At 33.7% G+C, this 14,684-nt stretch overlaps 1 protein-coding gene across 6 annotated transcripts in view; it reads right to left on the reverse strand.

Annotated features, from left to right (window-relative positions):
- SNAP91 (synaptosome associated protein 91) overlaps window positions 1–14,684 on the reverse strand; it is a 156,260-nt gene that overhangs the window by 63,536 nt on the left and 78,040 nt on the right. For 5 of the 6 annotated variants that reach the window (XM_010383955.2, XM_010383954.2, XM_010383953.2 and 2 more), the window contains 2 exons: window positions 7,109–7,150; window positions 649–719 (listed from right to left, as the gene is read on the reverse strand). In XM_010383955.2, coding sequence (XP_010382257.1) covers window positions 649–719; window positions 7,109–7,150 — 113 coding nt within the window. The remainder of the gene's footprint in view (window positions 1–648; window positions 720–7,108; window positions 7,151–14,684) is intronic. The other variant, XM_010383958.2, reaches the window with a different exon arrangement.

The following is a 14,684-nucleotide window of genomic DNA, read 5'->3' on the forward strand; positions in this document are numbered from 1 at the left end:
GCTGGAGAGATTGGTGGTGGTGGTGGCGGGGGGGGAAGGAACCTGGACATTTTGTGCATGCAGTGACGAAAAACAGTCAAAAATATAGGTACCCAAACACAAAGGTATGAAAATCTAGTAAATTGTACTTATCACTACTTGATTGCTATTCTCTATATAAAAGGATCTATGAATAAAATGTCAGTAGCATGCCATGTCTAATGGTTCAAATAGGGAGAGACTGGAGTCCAAAAACTATACTTGAGGGTTTTTCTTTTTCCACAGTGGTGTTGATAACAACAATAGAGTAATCAAGGCTGCTTGTGAAATTGTGCTTGTTTTCACTCATGTCCAATGATAACAGCTTTGATTTTTAAACATGAGCAACTGTTTTTCCATATACTGTGAATTCCTTCCAAGGGCAAATGTTCAAATCATTAGGTTCAGTTAATGTAGGTACAATCTACTAATTTGCTGCATTAGCCTGCAGAGAGATTGTCTATACTCACTGTCATAATAGGAAGGGTAGGGGTTCTGAGGAAGCCCAGAAAATTACAACAAAGCAAGCCCTAAAACTGAGCAATGTAAGTTGTACCATGATAAATCTCATTCTTAGAAGAACGACTCTAGTATTTTTCATCTTATTTAGAATATACAGCTAATGCATACTTGTTTCCAGGTTTCTTTCCTTCTAATGTATTTAGATGCTGTTCAAGCGTCTCCATAAGACTGCTGGGAGCCTACAATAAGAAAGTAAAAATAAATGTCTGCATTGTTTACTTTCAACGTAAACACACTGTAACGTCACTGTAACTTTGTATGGTGGAAGTCTGTGGATGGACCCCGATATACATGTGAGATAATTTAATTCCAGGTTCTTTCAATATTTAGATATTTAAATTCCACGGACTTTCAGGCAGGCCCATCTTAAATAGACTTAACTCCACTGCATGACAAATAGCATTACAGTGTGGTTTCAGTGTAGAGATTACATTGGATAGACTTTTACTAATATATTACTTACATGCAGTAAACTCAAATCAAGTTTACCACCTCCTTCTCATAAGACCATAGTAAAAATGAATAAGTGTTTGTATTCAAGAAAAAATATAAGTGCCCAAATACAAATTTACAGAAATTTGAAAATACAGTAAAATTTCACTTATCTACATTTGTCTGAAATATTAGGAAAATCCATTTTAATATATTTTTAAAAGGTGGTGAGTGAGAGTTGTGCAGAAGAGAATATAATTCTAATAATCAATAACAATTAAGATTTTATTATTGACCTATTTATATATAATATAAAAATATATTTATATGTATAATAAAGTAACTTTTAGCAAATATAGTATTAGAGCACTATGTATTGACACATTTAATAAATTTCAACTCTTATTAAGAATTACTTGAATGTTTCCATTTATAAATAAAATTTTAGGCAATATAAAGTGATGACATTTTACTGTACACTTAAGGAGAAATAATAGGTTCATGCAAATGTTTCATCCAATCTATTCCTTAAGCATTAGAAATTTAATTTCATCTTTCTCAAATAGTTGTAACACAAATTAGACCTTAACAGCAGCATAGGCATTCAAAGAATAGCATTTCTTAAATGAAATATATAACTACCCTTATAGATATATTTAATTCTGACAATTCTTCTTTAAATTAATGTGAAATTAATTTTGAAGGACATTGAAGTAATTATGCTGACAAAGGAACTCACAGAATTCACAGACATTCATATAACTGTATCTTTTACACCGTATATTTAATGACAGATTAAAATTCTTATTAAAAATCTTTAATTTTGAAAATTCAGGACATTTATTTAATATTCATTTTTCATTTCACTAATAGACTCCTAAACTGTCTTAACATTCACGTGATTATTATATTTGTAATTATGTGATTATAAATGTAAATTACCGAGTGAACTAAAACATGTAAATTTAGATATATAAAAATTACTAAGTGAACCAAAATATTAACTGGATCAAAATGATGAAGGTACGATAGAAAGGAATAGCCCTGTCAGCATTATTTTAAAAGCTTTTAACTACAGACTTAAAAAAATAAGATTATCAGGAGATATAATAAGTTTAGAAAATTACAAAAATTAGGATTTTAAAATATAATTCAGATGAAAATGGACTTAATAAATTCTAGTAAACCACAACTAAGACTGTATTTCTAAGTTTAAAAAATGAATTTTAAAAGAGATATAGAATATTTTGTTCTAGATACCAGATTATAAACTATAAAGAAATGCTCATTGAATAAAGAATGTATACATAGTAACCTTAAGAAGAAAAAACATAAATGGCTTCAAAATTTTTAGATGAATTTACATCTGATAACTTCGAAACTGTCATATTAATTGCCTGTGATGATGATAATGATGATGATGATGATGATGATGATGGAATTTAGGAAGTCTGGGCATATAAACTTTTCATATTTCTATTTTTTCAATGGTATTGCAGTAAGGAAAAAAAAAAATAAGCCATAGAACTTCTTTCCAATTACAAGACTTAAGATACTCTGAATGTTAAATGTAATGTAAAGAAAGTGTGATTTTTTTGGCTATGCCTAAGTTTAAAACATGTTCTAAGAAAAATGCGATTTATAGTCACAAAATAGCAACAAATATAGGATAACCAAAAATAGGTAATATTTTCTCCTATTAAGTTTCTTAGTTACCTAAAACAAAACAAAACAAAACAAAAAACCCAGGAAGAGAGTTCACCATTTTATTCATCTTGTAAAGTCTCTTACTAAGTGAGAAAATTGAAAAAATAAGTAGAAGTCACAAAAAATCACAATAGCTGAAAGAGAAATTTGATCAAGGAATACAAGACTATCAAACTGACTTCTGTCTTAAAGGGAAATTAAGTTTGGAGCATTCCATCCCAGAAGTTTGAAAGTGCTTCATAATTTATATTTCTTATAACGACATGTAAAATCAAAGAGAAATAAATTCCTCAAATGTCTTTGGAGGAAAAAAGTACTTTGAAAGTAATATCCAGGAGTGCAGGAATGTCTACCTTTTCTCTACTGCATCTATGGCAGCGAGGACATCCTGGCATGCAGTAGACAACAAAGGAAAACCACCTCTTAAATTTCCAAGGAGCAAAAACTTTGAGAATGCCTCTGCTGTTGTGAAAGGAATGTAATATAACAAAATATAATGAGCAGGCTCTTCAGTTGCTTGTTTTTAAAAATGCCAAAGTCAATAGACCAAGCAGATGGGAACACCAATCCAAAGAACAAGAGTCAGCCTGTGAAAGCTAATAGATAACAGCAACATATCATGGTTACCGATTCATCAGTTGTATGGTCTTTAAAGGGAGACCTTTCTTTACCAGTAGTTTTCATATCAACCAGAATTCCTGACATCAAAACCTAAGATTTTTTTCATAAATGAAGACATTTTACATTTGGAATGTACACATGCCACAAATAGGAAATAATATTAGAAAATTCTTTTCTTGGAACAAATTCATAGCTGATTGTGAGCCCAGGCTCCAAAAGAAAGCATCCATCTACAATGTAGATGCTATAGCTTATAAAGCATCATTAAAACCAAATTTTATAAAAGCAATCACAAGATCATTCAAATATATATATATATATATATATATATATATTTTTTTTTTTTTTTTTTTAGGCGGAATCTCGCTCTGTCGCCCGGACTGGAGTGCAGTGGCCGGATCTCAGCTCACTGCAAGCTCCGCCTCCCGGGTTCACGCCATTCTCCTGTCTCAGCCTCCCGAGGAGCTGGGACCACAGGCGCCCGCCACCTCGCCCGGCTAGTTTTTGTATTTTTTTTTTTTTAGTAGAGACGGGGTTTCACGGTGTTAGCCAGGATGGTCTCGATCTCCTGACCTCGTGATCCGCCCGTCTCGGCCTCCCAAAGTGCTGGGATTACAGGCTTGAGCCACCGCGCCCAGCCTCAAATTTTTATCATTATATCTAAGAAACCATTTGAAAGTGCTGAGGAGAAATATTTCAGTTCTGATATATTCAGTTCTTACCCAAAACAGTTATTTTTGAATGTCCTTAAAAATTTCATTGATATTCGTGAAAAATTTAAATGTAATAATTATGATATTATGTGTATAAGTTAAAAAGGGTTACAGATGATTGTATTCATGTTTAATGTGCAGTCTCTAACCTAAAAGATGTCCATTAAATTCATAAAGATATCCATGAAATTCCTCCATTCCATTTTGCTGCAAGAGGAATTCTAATCCTTTTTTTAAGTTATGAGCATTCTATTCCTACTCCCAGTAGGAAGCCCTTCTGATCTCCATCTCTTCTTTAGCACTCTCTTCTGGCAGGTATTTTTGTTCATTACATGGATAGAATGAATGGCCAAGGTGGCCGCAGACAAGCCTGGTAGAAAGCAAAATCTAATCTTAGAAGGGTAGAACCGAATCCATATAACCTGGTACTTTGGGCCCATCTGCAGATTAATCCTGGTTTTCAGGATGAAACAACTGTCTAAAGGACTAACCCCAAAACAATTCACATGCTGGCTCAGACCTGATCACAACCGTCAGAGGTCTAACTCCTCAGTTCAATTAGAGACTTCCATTAGACCTGCTGACGGGCTCTATGCAGGAATGAAGAAGGGGGTTTAGCTCTATGTCACTCACAACCCCAAAAGAAACCACAGTATTAAGGAATTTCAGAAGCATATCATATTCTTGTATTGAACTAGAGGAATTTTTCTATGAACAGGTAATTTAAAAATAAATATTTTTCCCCATTTAAAACATCTTTTAGGTTCAGGGATACTTGCGCAGGTTTGTCATATAGGTAAACTGCATGTCACAGGGGTTTGGTGTACAGATTATTTCATCACCCAGGTAATAAGCATAGTACCTGATAGATAGTTTTTCAATCCTTACCCTCCTACCACCTTCTACCCTCCAGTAGACCTTGGTGTCTGTTGTTCACTTCTTTGTGACATATATACTCAGTGTCTAGCTCCCACTTATAAGTGAGAACATGCAGTATTTGGTTTTCTGTTTCTGCATTAGTTTATTTGGGATATTGGCCTCAAGCTCCATCCATGTCGCTGCAAAGTACATGATCTTTTCTTTTTAATAGTTGTGTAGTATTCCATGGTGTATATATATGTTATCACATAAAAATAAATGTTAATATTGAAATGTATGTGGTGCTTAAGGTCATAACAAAAGCAGATAATAGAGTGCTAACAGATTCTGATGAATTTCTACCATAGAATCGCTTTCTAACAGACCCAGGGCAAGATTTTATTTTCTTTGAGGGAGGAGTCTCTGTTCCCTAAATTATGAAAACACACATGTTAAATCATTCAGTAAAATATAATGTTTCTGGGCTTCTTGAAGGGGAGATTGTAAAAATTATAATGATCATAATGGTATCATTAAAAATTTAATCTAAGTATATGATTTCAATGATGTACTTTCAATGATATGCTCTCATTGTTTAATGTTAAAAGTGAAAAGGGATTTAGGTAGTCATTTGAATATTTCCTTGTTTCCCTTCAGACTCCACCCAAACTAAGTACAACAGATGAGGACCTATATTCTTAACTGAGAGCCTAGTTTCTCTTTTATTCTACAGTAAGGGTGTCCATAGAGTGAAATAAAGATGATTTGCCACTTCTAGAAGCTATTCATTAGCTTATAAATGTAAGAGCTAAATATTTTAATGTCTTAAAAGTTAACATGTATTACTTATGTGGATTATTTTTTAAAATGTATTATAAATTTTACTAAAAATGATGAGTTTAAATGAAAACACACTTATTTTCTTTGCTTTTTAGTGTTACAAAGATAAATCTATGTCTAATAAAGAGATTTTTAGTGATACTTAATGCACACTTAATATTTTGGCCATATCCAAAATGATACCAATCTTGCTCACGTATGTGCCTCATCAAAAAACAATATTTTCTCATAGTAGTAGAACTATTTTATACCAATATTCTGTCTATGAGAAAGAACTATCTCTCAACTTTTAACTAAAAATTACAATGCCATCATGTTCTGAATTGCTCTGTGAATTTTATTCATAAAGAATTCTTGATATTTAATTGGTATTTTAATAATACAAATACAGAAGATCATTTCTTTGAGTTTCCCTAATTTTTAATAAAAATTTAAGGATTAATATTATTTTAAAGATGGAAACATTTCAAGGCATAATAAGGATAGCAAATTACTAAATGCACTTTGATATTATTAAAAGTGGGTATCTTTCACTATGACAATTTTTTCTATTATAATGACTATATTTACAAGGACAGAAAGTTCATATATTTATTACTGGTATATAAGATAGCAGCTCTATGTTTTCTCCTATCATCTCTACAATACCATCATTTCTAGTTTAATAACATGTTTGGGATATAAATGTACTATAACAGAGTGCTTAAGTAAAAACAGTTCTGGCCAATAATGAGAAAGGTTATGCAATAAAGCTGGACCCATGAATGACCTTGAATCTATATATTAGGATCCATCACAGTACCCTCTTCACAGATAAAATGATTGACACACAAGCCCCTCTATTGTTGACATTTACTAGATGGGCTCCGGAAAAATTGCTCATCTACCACTACTATTTTATTAGCTTATTTTATGCATGGACATGCCTCCATTTCATAGGGGAGACAAGTAGTTAATCTGTGACATCAGTGTTTTCCCTATTCATGGGTCTCCTTCATATCTAGGACATGTTAGAAACTAGGAAGACAAGCAGGAGGAAAAGTTCTAATCTGATTATCAGGCCTAGAAATAGTGACTTTTCATAACTAAAGCACTTCTACTAACATTATTCAAGGTTTCCTTTTAATCAAGTTTAAAATGAAAAGATGAGTTCATTTACTAAATTCAGTTGCATTTAAAGAAGAAACTATATCATAAGAACAAGAAAATCTTCCTATTACCTCCAGAAATATATTCAATGGCTTAGAAAAAAATAAATAAGGTAGAATAATTTCCAAGAAAGTTGCTTGGCCTGAATTCAAAATGCATGAAATGCTTACAAGACTATGCCCATTTGTGGCAATACATGTTGTAAAAATCTCATGCATAGTGAATCTTCCACTGGGAGAGTTGCTTACCTGTGTGAGGTCAGGAATGTCACCTTTATCAATACCAACTTGCTGTGGATTAAAAAAATTAGAAATTAGTAGAACTTTTAAAACTAATTTTTTTCATTTAATGGAAGATCACCTATACAATTAGTTAAAACAGTTCAATATTGTTGTAAATGAATTATTTTATATATCACTCTCACTTGGAACATATGCTTTTTATTCAGTTTTTCACTCAATATAATAGAGCAATAATTTCACAAATATAGCTAGATATAACAAATGTATAGAATTCTACTAGAATCTAAAAACAAATGACAATAAATTAAAGCATAAAATGTAATGGTATCTTCCTTAGTTAACAGAAGCTCAAAACGTACAATGCTGCTTAGACTAAATTTAGTAGTTAATTATGCCCAGCTTCTGGATAGGGAATGTTCATTTAGTTCTAAAACTCATTCAGGGTATAATTTCCACTCTTTCTCCCACAGATCTAACTTTTTTAGTTTCTTATGTATCCTTTCAGAGTTTCTTTATGTATATTCAAGGAAATATGAAATTATACAAATATATACTTATTTTTCCATTACTATACAAATAATAGCATATTATATATAATGAACTTATATTTTTCACTTAAAATATATCTTAGACATATATCCATATCAACACACAGAATGTCCTCATTTAATAAACAGCTGCATAGAACTTCCTTGTCCTATATTTAACTAGTAACTTATTAATGGACACTAAATTTGCTTTTGATCTCTTGCCATTGCAACAGTGCTGCACACACTATTCTGCATGTGTGTGTACATATCTGTGTGATATACTTGTAGAAGTGGAATTACCAGGTAAAAGTATATGCATATTTTTAATTTTGTTAGCATGAGGGTAGGGGCAGAGAAAGAGAGAAGGCAGGAAAAGCAAATATGAAAAAATATTAATAAAGACAAATCAATGAAGAGACCACATTTGTTCATTATACATCAATTCTTTTATAGGTCTGAAAATTACTCAAAGTGAAAAGTTGGGGAAAAACACAAATCACAAGTTCATTGTATCATTTTCATATAAATAATGAAAAGGTTCAAAGAAATAAAGTGGGTTAAGCCAAAGTATCTCTCCTTGAGAAATGAAGAGCTTTGATTATACTGATGGAAATGTAGGAGTAAATACATGAAGAAAATGTGCTGCTACAAAAACAATAAAGCAAACTGGAGATCAGAAAATCCATTTGTGTGTCAAATGCTGAACTACCTTCTTTCCTTTTTCTTCTCTGTGTCTACAGCAGGGTTTCTCAGTCTTGGCACTATTGGCAATTGGGGAAGATAATTCTTGTTGGGTGGTATCCTGTGCATCGTAGGATGTTTAGCAGCATCCCTGACCTCTACTACCCACAGGATGCTAGTAGCCACCCTCTCCAGTGTAATAACAAAAAACATCTCTAAATGTTATCCTTTGAGGAAGGGAGGGAAGCAAAGTCACTTGCTGTTGAGACAACTGACATAGAGCACTTGCCCTAATCTCTCTGGATCAAATAATGTTTGAATCCAGAATTCCAGACTTCACTTTGTTTTGCAACTACCAAATACTATTTTTTAATTTCTTTTAAAAAATTTTCCATTTTTATTTTAGATTCGGGGTACAAGTGCAGATTTGTTACAAGGGTACATTGTATGATGCAGAGGTTTGGGCTTCTATTAATGCTGTTACCCAGATAGTGAACACAGTGCCTAACAGGAAGGTTTTCAGCCCTTGACTTCTTCCCTTTGTACCTCTTTTTGGAGTCCCCAGTGTCTACTGTTCTCATCTGTATGTGTGTACCCATGGTTTAGCTCTCACTAATAAGTAAGAACATGTGGTATTTAGTTTTACATTTCTGCATTAGTTCACTTAGGATAATGGCCCCCAGCTACATTCACGTTGCTGCAAAGGGCATGATTTCATTCTTTTTTATGGCTGCATAGTATTCCATGGTGCATATGTACCACATTTTCTTTAACCAGTCCACCACTGATGGGCACCTAGGTTGATTCCATGCCTTTGCTATTGTGAATAGTGCTGCAATGAACATATGAGTGCATGTGTCTTTTTGTTAGAACAATTTATTTTCCTTTGGGTATGTACTCAGTAATGGGATTACTCAAACAGTAGTTCTATTGTTAGTTCTTTGAGAAATCTCCAAACCACTTTCTGCAGTGGCTGAACTACATTTCCACCAACAGTGTATATGAGTTCCCTTTTCTCTGTAGCCTTGTCAACATGTTGTTTTTTGGCTTTTTAATAATATTTATTCTGACTAGGTGTAAGGTAGTATCTCACTGTGGTTCTGATTTGCATTTCTCTGATGATTAGTGATGTTGAGCATTTTTTCATACATTTGTTGGCCACGTATATGCCTTCTTTTGGGAAGTGGCTGTTTATGTCCTTTGCCCACTTTTTAATGGAGTTGTTTTTCTTGGTGATTTATGTAAATTCCTTATAGATTCTGGACATTAGTCATTGGTCAGAAACAAAGGTGATGAATATTTTCTCTCATTCTGTAGGTTGTCTGTTTACTCTGTTAATAGTTTCTTTTGCTGTGCAGCTCTTTAGTTTAAACAGTTCTCAGTTGCCAATTTTAATTTTTGTTGCAATTGATTTTGAGGACTTGGTCATAAATTCTTTGCCAATGCCAATGTCCAGAAGGGTATTTTCTAAGTTTCCTTCTAGCACTTTTATAGTTTGAGGTCTTTCATCCATCTTTAGTTAATTTTTGTATGTGGTGACAGGTAGGGGATCCAGTGTCATTCTTTTGCATATGGCTAGCCAGTTTTCCCAGCACCATTTTTGAATAAGAGTCCTTTCCCCTTGTTATGCTTATTTTTGTCAACTTATCAAGGATCAGTTGGTTGTAGGTACACTGCTTTATTTCCAGGTTCTCTATTCTGTTCCACTGTTCTATGTGTGTTTTTGTACCAATATCATGCTGTTTTGTTTACTGTACCCTTGCAGTATAGTTTGAAGTCGGGTAATGTTATGCCTCTGGCTTTGTTCTTTTTGCTTAAGATTGCTTTGGCAATTCCACCTCTTTTTTGGCTTCATATAAATTTAGAATAATTTCTTCTAGTTCTGTGGAAAATGATGCTGATAATTTGATAGACATAGCATTAAATCTACAGATTGCTTTGGGCAGTAGAGCCAATTTAACAATATTTATTCTTCCAATCTGTGAGTGTGAAATGTTTTTCCATTTGTTTGTGTTATCTGTGACTTCCAGTAGTGTTTTGTAGTCCTCCTTGTAGAGATCTTTTATCTCCTTGGTTAGAGGTACTCCTAGGTTTTAAATTTTTTTGTTTGGCTATTGTAAATGAGATTGCATTCTTGATTTGGTTCTCAGATTGGAAGTTACTGGTGCATAGAAATGCTATTGATTTTGATGTTTATAGGTAGATTTTGTATCCTGAAACTTTACTGAAGTTGTTTATCAGGTCTAGGAGTTTTTTGATGGAATCTTGAGGATTTTCTGGTATAGAACCATATCCCTAGCAAAGAGAGATAGTTTGACTTCCTCTTTTCCTATTTGGATTCCTTTTATTTCTCTCTCTATCCTGACTTCTCTGTAGGACTTGCAGTATTATGCTGAATAGTAGTGGTGAGAGTGGGCATCCTTGTCTTGTTCTAGTTCTTAAAGGGAATGCTTCTAGCTTTTGCTCATTCGGTGTGATGTTGGCTGTGGGTTTGTCATAGATGGTTCTTATATTTTGAAGTATAGCTCCTTCAATGTCTAATTTGTTAAGGGTTTGTATCATGAAGGGAGGTTGGATTTTACAGAAAGCTTTTGCTGCATCTATTGAGATAATTATATGGTTTTTGTTTTTAATTCTGTTTACGTGGTGAATTACATTTATTGTTTTGCACATGTTGAACCAACCTTGCATCCCAGGAATAAAGCCCACTTGATTGTGGGTAATTAACTTTTTGATGTGCTGCTGGATTTGATTTGCTATTATTTTGTTGAGGATTTCTGCATCTATTATCTGTCAGGGATATTGGCTTGTAGTTTTCTTTTTTTCTTGTGCCTTTGACAGATTTTAGTATCAGGATGACACTGGTTTCATAGAATGAATTAGGGAGGAATCCCTCCTTCTCAATTTATTGAAATAGTTTCAGTAGAATTGCTACCAGTTCTTTTTACATCTGATAGAATTTAGCTGTGAATTCATTTGGTCCAAGGCTTTTATTGCTTAGTAGGTTTTCTCACTACTGAAGTCAGCTGCAGAACTTGTTATTGGTTTTTCAGACCAATAATGGAGTTTCAATTTCTTCCTGGTCCAATATTGAAAGGTTGTATGTTTCCAGAAATTTATCCATTTCCTCTAGATTTCTACTTTGCTTGCATAGAGGTGTTCATAGTAGTCCAGAGGATTTTTTCTATTTTTGTGGGATCAATTGTAATGTCACCTTTGTCTGTCTGATTGTATTTATTTGGATCTTCTCTCTTTTTTTTCATTGTTAATCTAGCTAGTGCTCGATCAATCTTGTTTATCCTTTCAAAGAACCAACTTTTATTTCATTGATTCTTCGTATGTTTTGGGGGTGTCAATTCCATTTATTTATTTATTTATTTGACTTCCATAGGTTATTGGGGAACAAGTGAGGTGGTGTTTGGTTACATGAGTGAGTTATTTAGTGGTGATCTGTGAGATTTTGGAGCACCCATCACCTGAGCAGTATACACTGCACCCTATTTGCAGTCTTTATCCCTCACCCTCTTCCCACCCATTCCCCCTGATTTCCTCAAAGCCCATTGTGTCATTCTTATGCTTTTGTATCCTCATAGCTTAGCTCCCACTTATGAGTGAGAACATATGATGTTTGGTTTTCCATTCCTGAGTTACTTCACTTAGAATAATAGTCTCCAATCTAATCCATGTCACTGCAAATGCCATTAACTCATTCCTTTTTATAGCTAAGTAATATTCCATTATATACATATTACAGTTTATTTATCCATTCATTGATAGGTAGGCAGTTCAGTTGGTTCCAAGATTTTGCAGTTATGAATTGTGCTGCTATAAACATGTGTGTGCAAGTATGACTTCTTTTCCTCTGGGTAGATACCCAGTAGAGGGATTGCTGGATCAAATGGTAGTTCTGCTTTCAGTTATTTAAGGAATCTCCACACTGTTTTCCACAGTGGCTGTACTAGTTTACATTCCCACCAGCAGTGTAGAAGTGTTCCCTGATCACCGCATCCATGCCAACGTCTACAGTTTTGTTTTGTTTTGTTTTGTTTTTTTGATGTTTTGATTATGGCCATTCTTGCAGGAGTAAGGTAGTATCACATTGCAGTTTTGACTTGCATTTCCCTGATTGTTAGTGATGTTAAGCATTTTTTCATATGTCTGTTGGCCATTTGTGTATCTTCTTTTGAGAATTGTTTACTTATGTCCTTAGCCCACTTTTTGATGGGATTTTTTTTTTCTTGCTGATTTGAATTCATTGTAGATTCTGTGAAGATTTTTTCCCACTCTGTGGGTTGTCTGTTTACTGTGCTGACTATTCCTTTTGCTTTGCAAAAGTTCTTTAGTTTAATTAAGTCCCAGAAATTTATCTTTGCTTTTATTGCATTTGCTTTTGGGTTCCTGGTCACGAAATTCTTGCCTACGCCAATGTCTAGAAGGGTTTTTCCAACGTTATCTTCTAGAATTTTTATAGTTTCAGATCTTAGATTTAAGTCTTTAATCCATCTTGAGTTTCTTTTGTATAAGGTGAGAGATGAGGATCCAATCTTATTCTCGTACATGTGGCTAGCCAATTATCCCAGCACCATTTGTTGAAAAGGTTGTCCTTTCCCCCACTTTGTTTTTGTTGGCTTTGTTGAAGATTAGTAGGCTGTAAGCATTTGGATTTATTTCTGGGCTCTCTGTTCTGTTCCATTGGTCTATGTGCCTATTTTTACACAAGTACCATGCTGTTTTGGTGACTATAGCCTTATAGTATAGTTTTAAATCAGGTAATGTGATGCCTCCAGATTTGTTCTCTTTGCTTAGTCTTGCTTTGGCTATGTGGACTCTTTTTTGGTTCCATATGAATTTTAGAATTGTTTTTTTCTAATTCTGTGAAGAGTAATTCATTTTGATAGCAATCGCATTTAATTTGTAGATTGCTTTTGGCAGTATGGTCATTTTCACAATATGGATTCTACACAATATGGGATGTGTTTTCATTTGTGTTATCTATGATATCTTTGAGTAGTGTTTTGTAGTTTTCCTTGTAAAGGTCTTTCATCTCCTTGGTTAGGTATATTGCTAAGTATTTTATTTTTTTGCAGTTATCATAAAAGGGGTTGAGATCTTGATTTGATTCTCTGTTTGGTAGCTGTTGGTGTATAGAAGAGCTACTGATTTGTGTACATTAATTCTGTATCTGGAAACTGTTACATTCTTTTATCAGGTCTAAGAGCTTTCTGGAGAGTCTTTAGGGTTTTTTAGGTAAACAATAATATCATCAGCAAACAGCAACAGCTTGACCTCCTCTTTACCAATTTAGATGTCATTGCTTTCTCTTGTTTGATTGCTCTCGTTAGGACTTCTGGTACTATGTTGAAGAGGAGTGGTGACAGTGGGCATCCTCGTCTTGTTCCAGTTCTCAGAGGAAATGCTATCAACTTTTCCCCATTCAGTATTATATTGGCTGTGGGTTTGTCATAGATGGCTTTTATTATATTGATGTATGTCCCTTGTATGCCAATTTTGCTGAGAGTTTTAATCATAAAGGGATGCTGGAATTTGTCAAATGCTTTTTCTGCATCTATTGAGATGATCCTGTGATTTTTGTTTTTAATTCTGATTATGTGGTGTATCACATTTATTGATTTGCATATGTTAAACCTTCCCTGCACCCCCAGTATGAAACCCTTGATCATGGTGGATCATCTTTTTGATACGCTGTTGGATTCAGTTAGCTAGTATTTTGTTAAGGATGTTAGCATCTATGTTAATCAGGAATATTGGTCTGTAGTTGTCTTTTTTGGTTATGTCCTTTTCTGGTTTGGGTATTAGGGTGATACTGGGTTAACAGAACGATTTAGGGAGGGTTCCTTCTTTCTCTGTCTTGTGGAATAGTGTCAATAGGATTGATACCAATTCTTCTTTGAATGTCTGGTAGAAATCTGCTGTGAATTGGTCTGGTCCTGGGCATTTATTTTGTTGGTAATTTTAAAATTACCATTTCAATCTCACTGCTTGTCTGTTCAGGATATCTAATTCTTCCTTATTTAAGCTAGGAGGGTTGTATCTTTTCGGAAATTAATCCATCTCTTCTAGGTTTTCTAATTTTTGTGCGTAAAGGTGTTCATAGTACCTTGAATGATCATTTGTATTTCTGTGGTGTCAGTTGTAATATTTCCCATTTCATTTCTTATTGAGCTTATTTGGATTTTCTCTCTTCCTTTCTTGGTTAATCTTGCTAATGGTCTATCAATTTTATTTATCTTTTCCAAAAAAACAGCTTTTTGTTTCATTTATCTTCTGTATTGCTTTTTATTTCAATTTCATTTAGTTTTGCTCTGGATCTTGGTTATTTCCTTTCTTCTGCTGGGTTTGGGTTTGGTTCA

Source organism: Rhinopithecus roxellana, chromosome 4 (genome assembly GCF_007565055.1).
Source record: "Rhinopithecus roxellana isolate Shanxi Qingling chromosome 4, ASM756505v1, whole genome shotgun sequence".
Lineage (NCBI taxonomy): Eukaryota > Metazoa > Chordata > Mammalia > Primates > Cercopithecidae > Rhinopithecus > Rhinopithecus roxellana.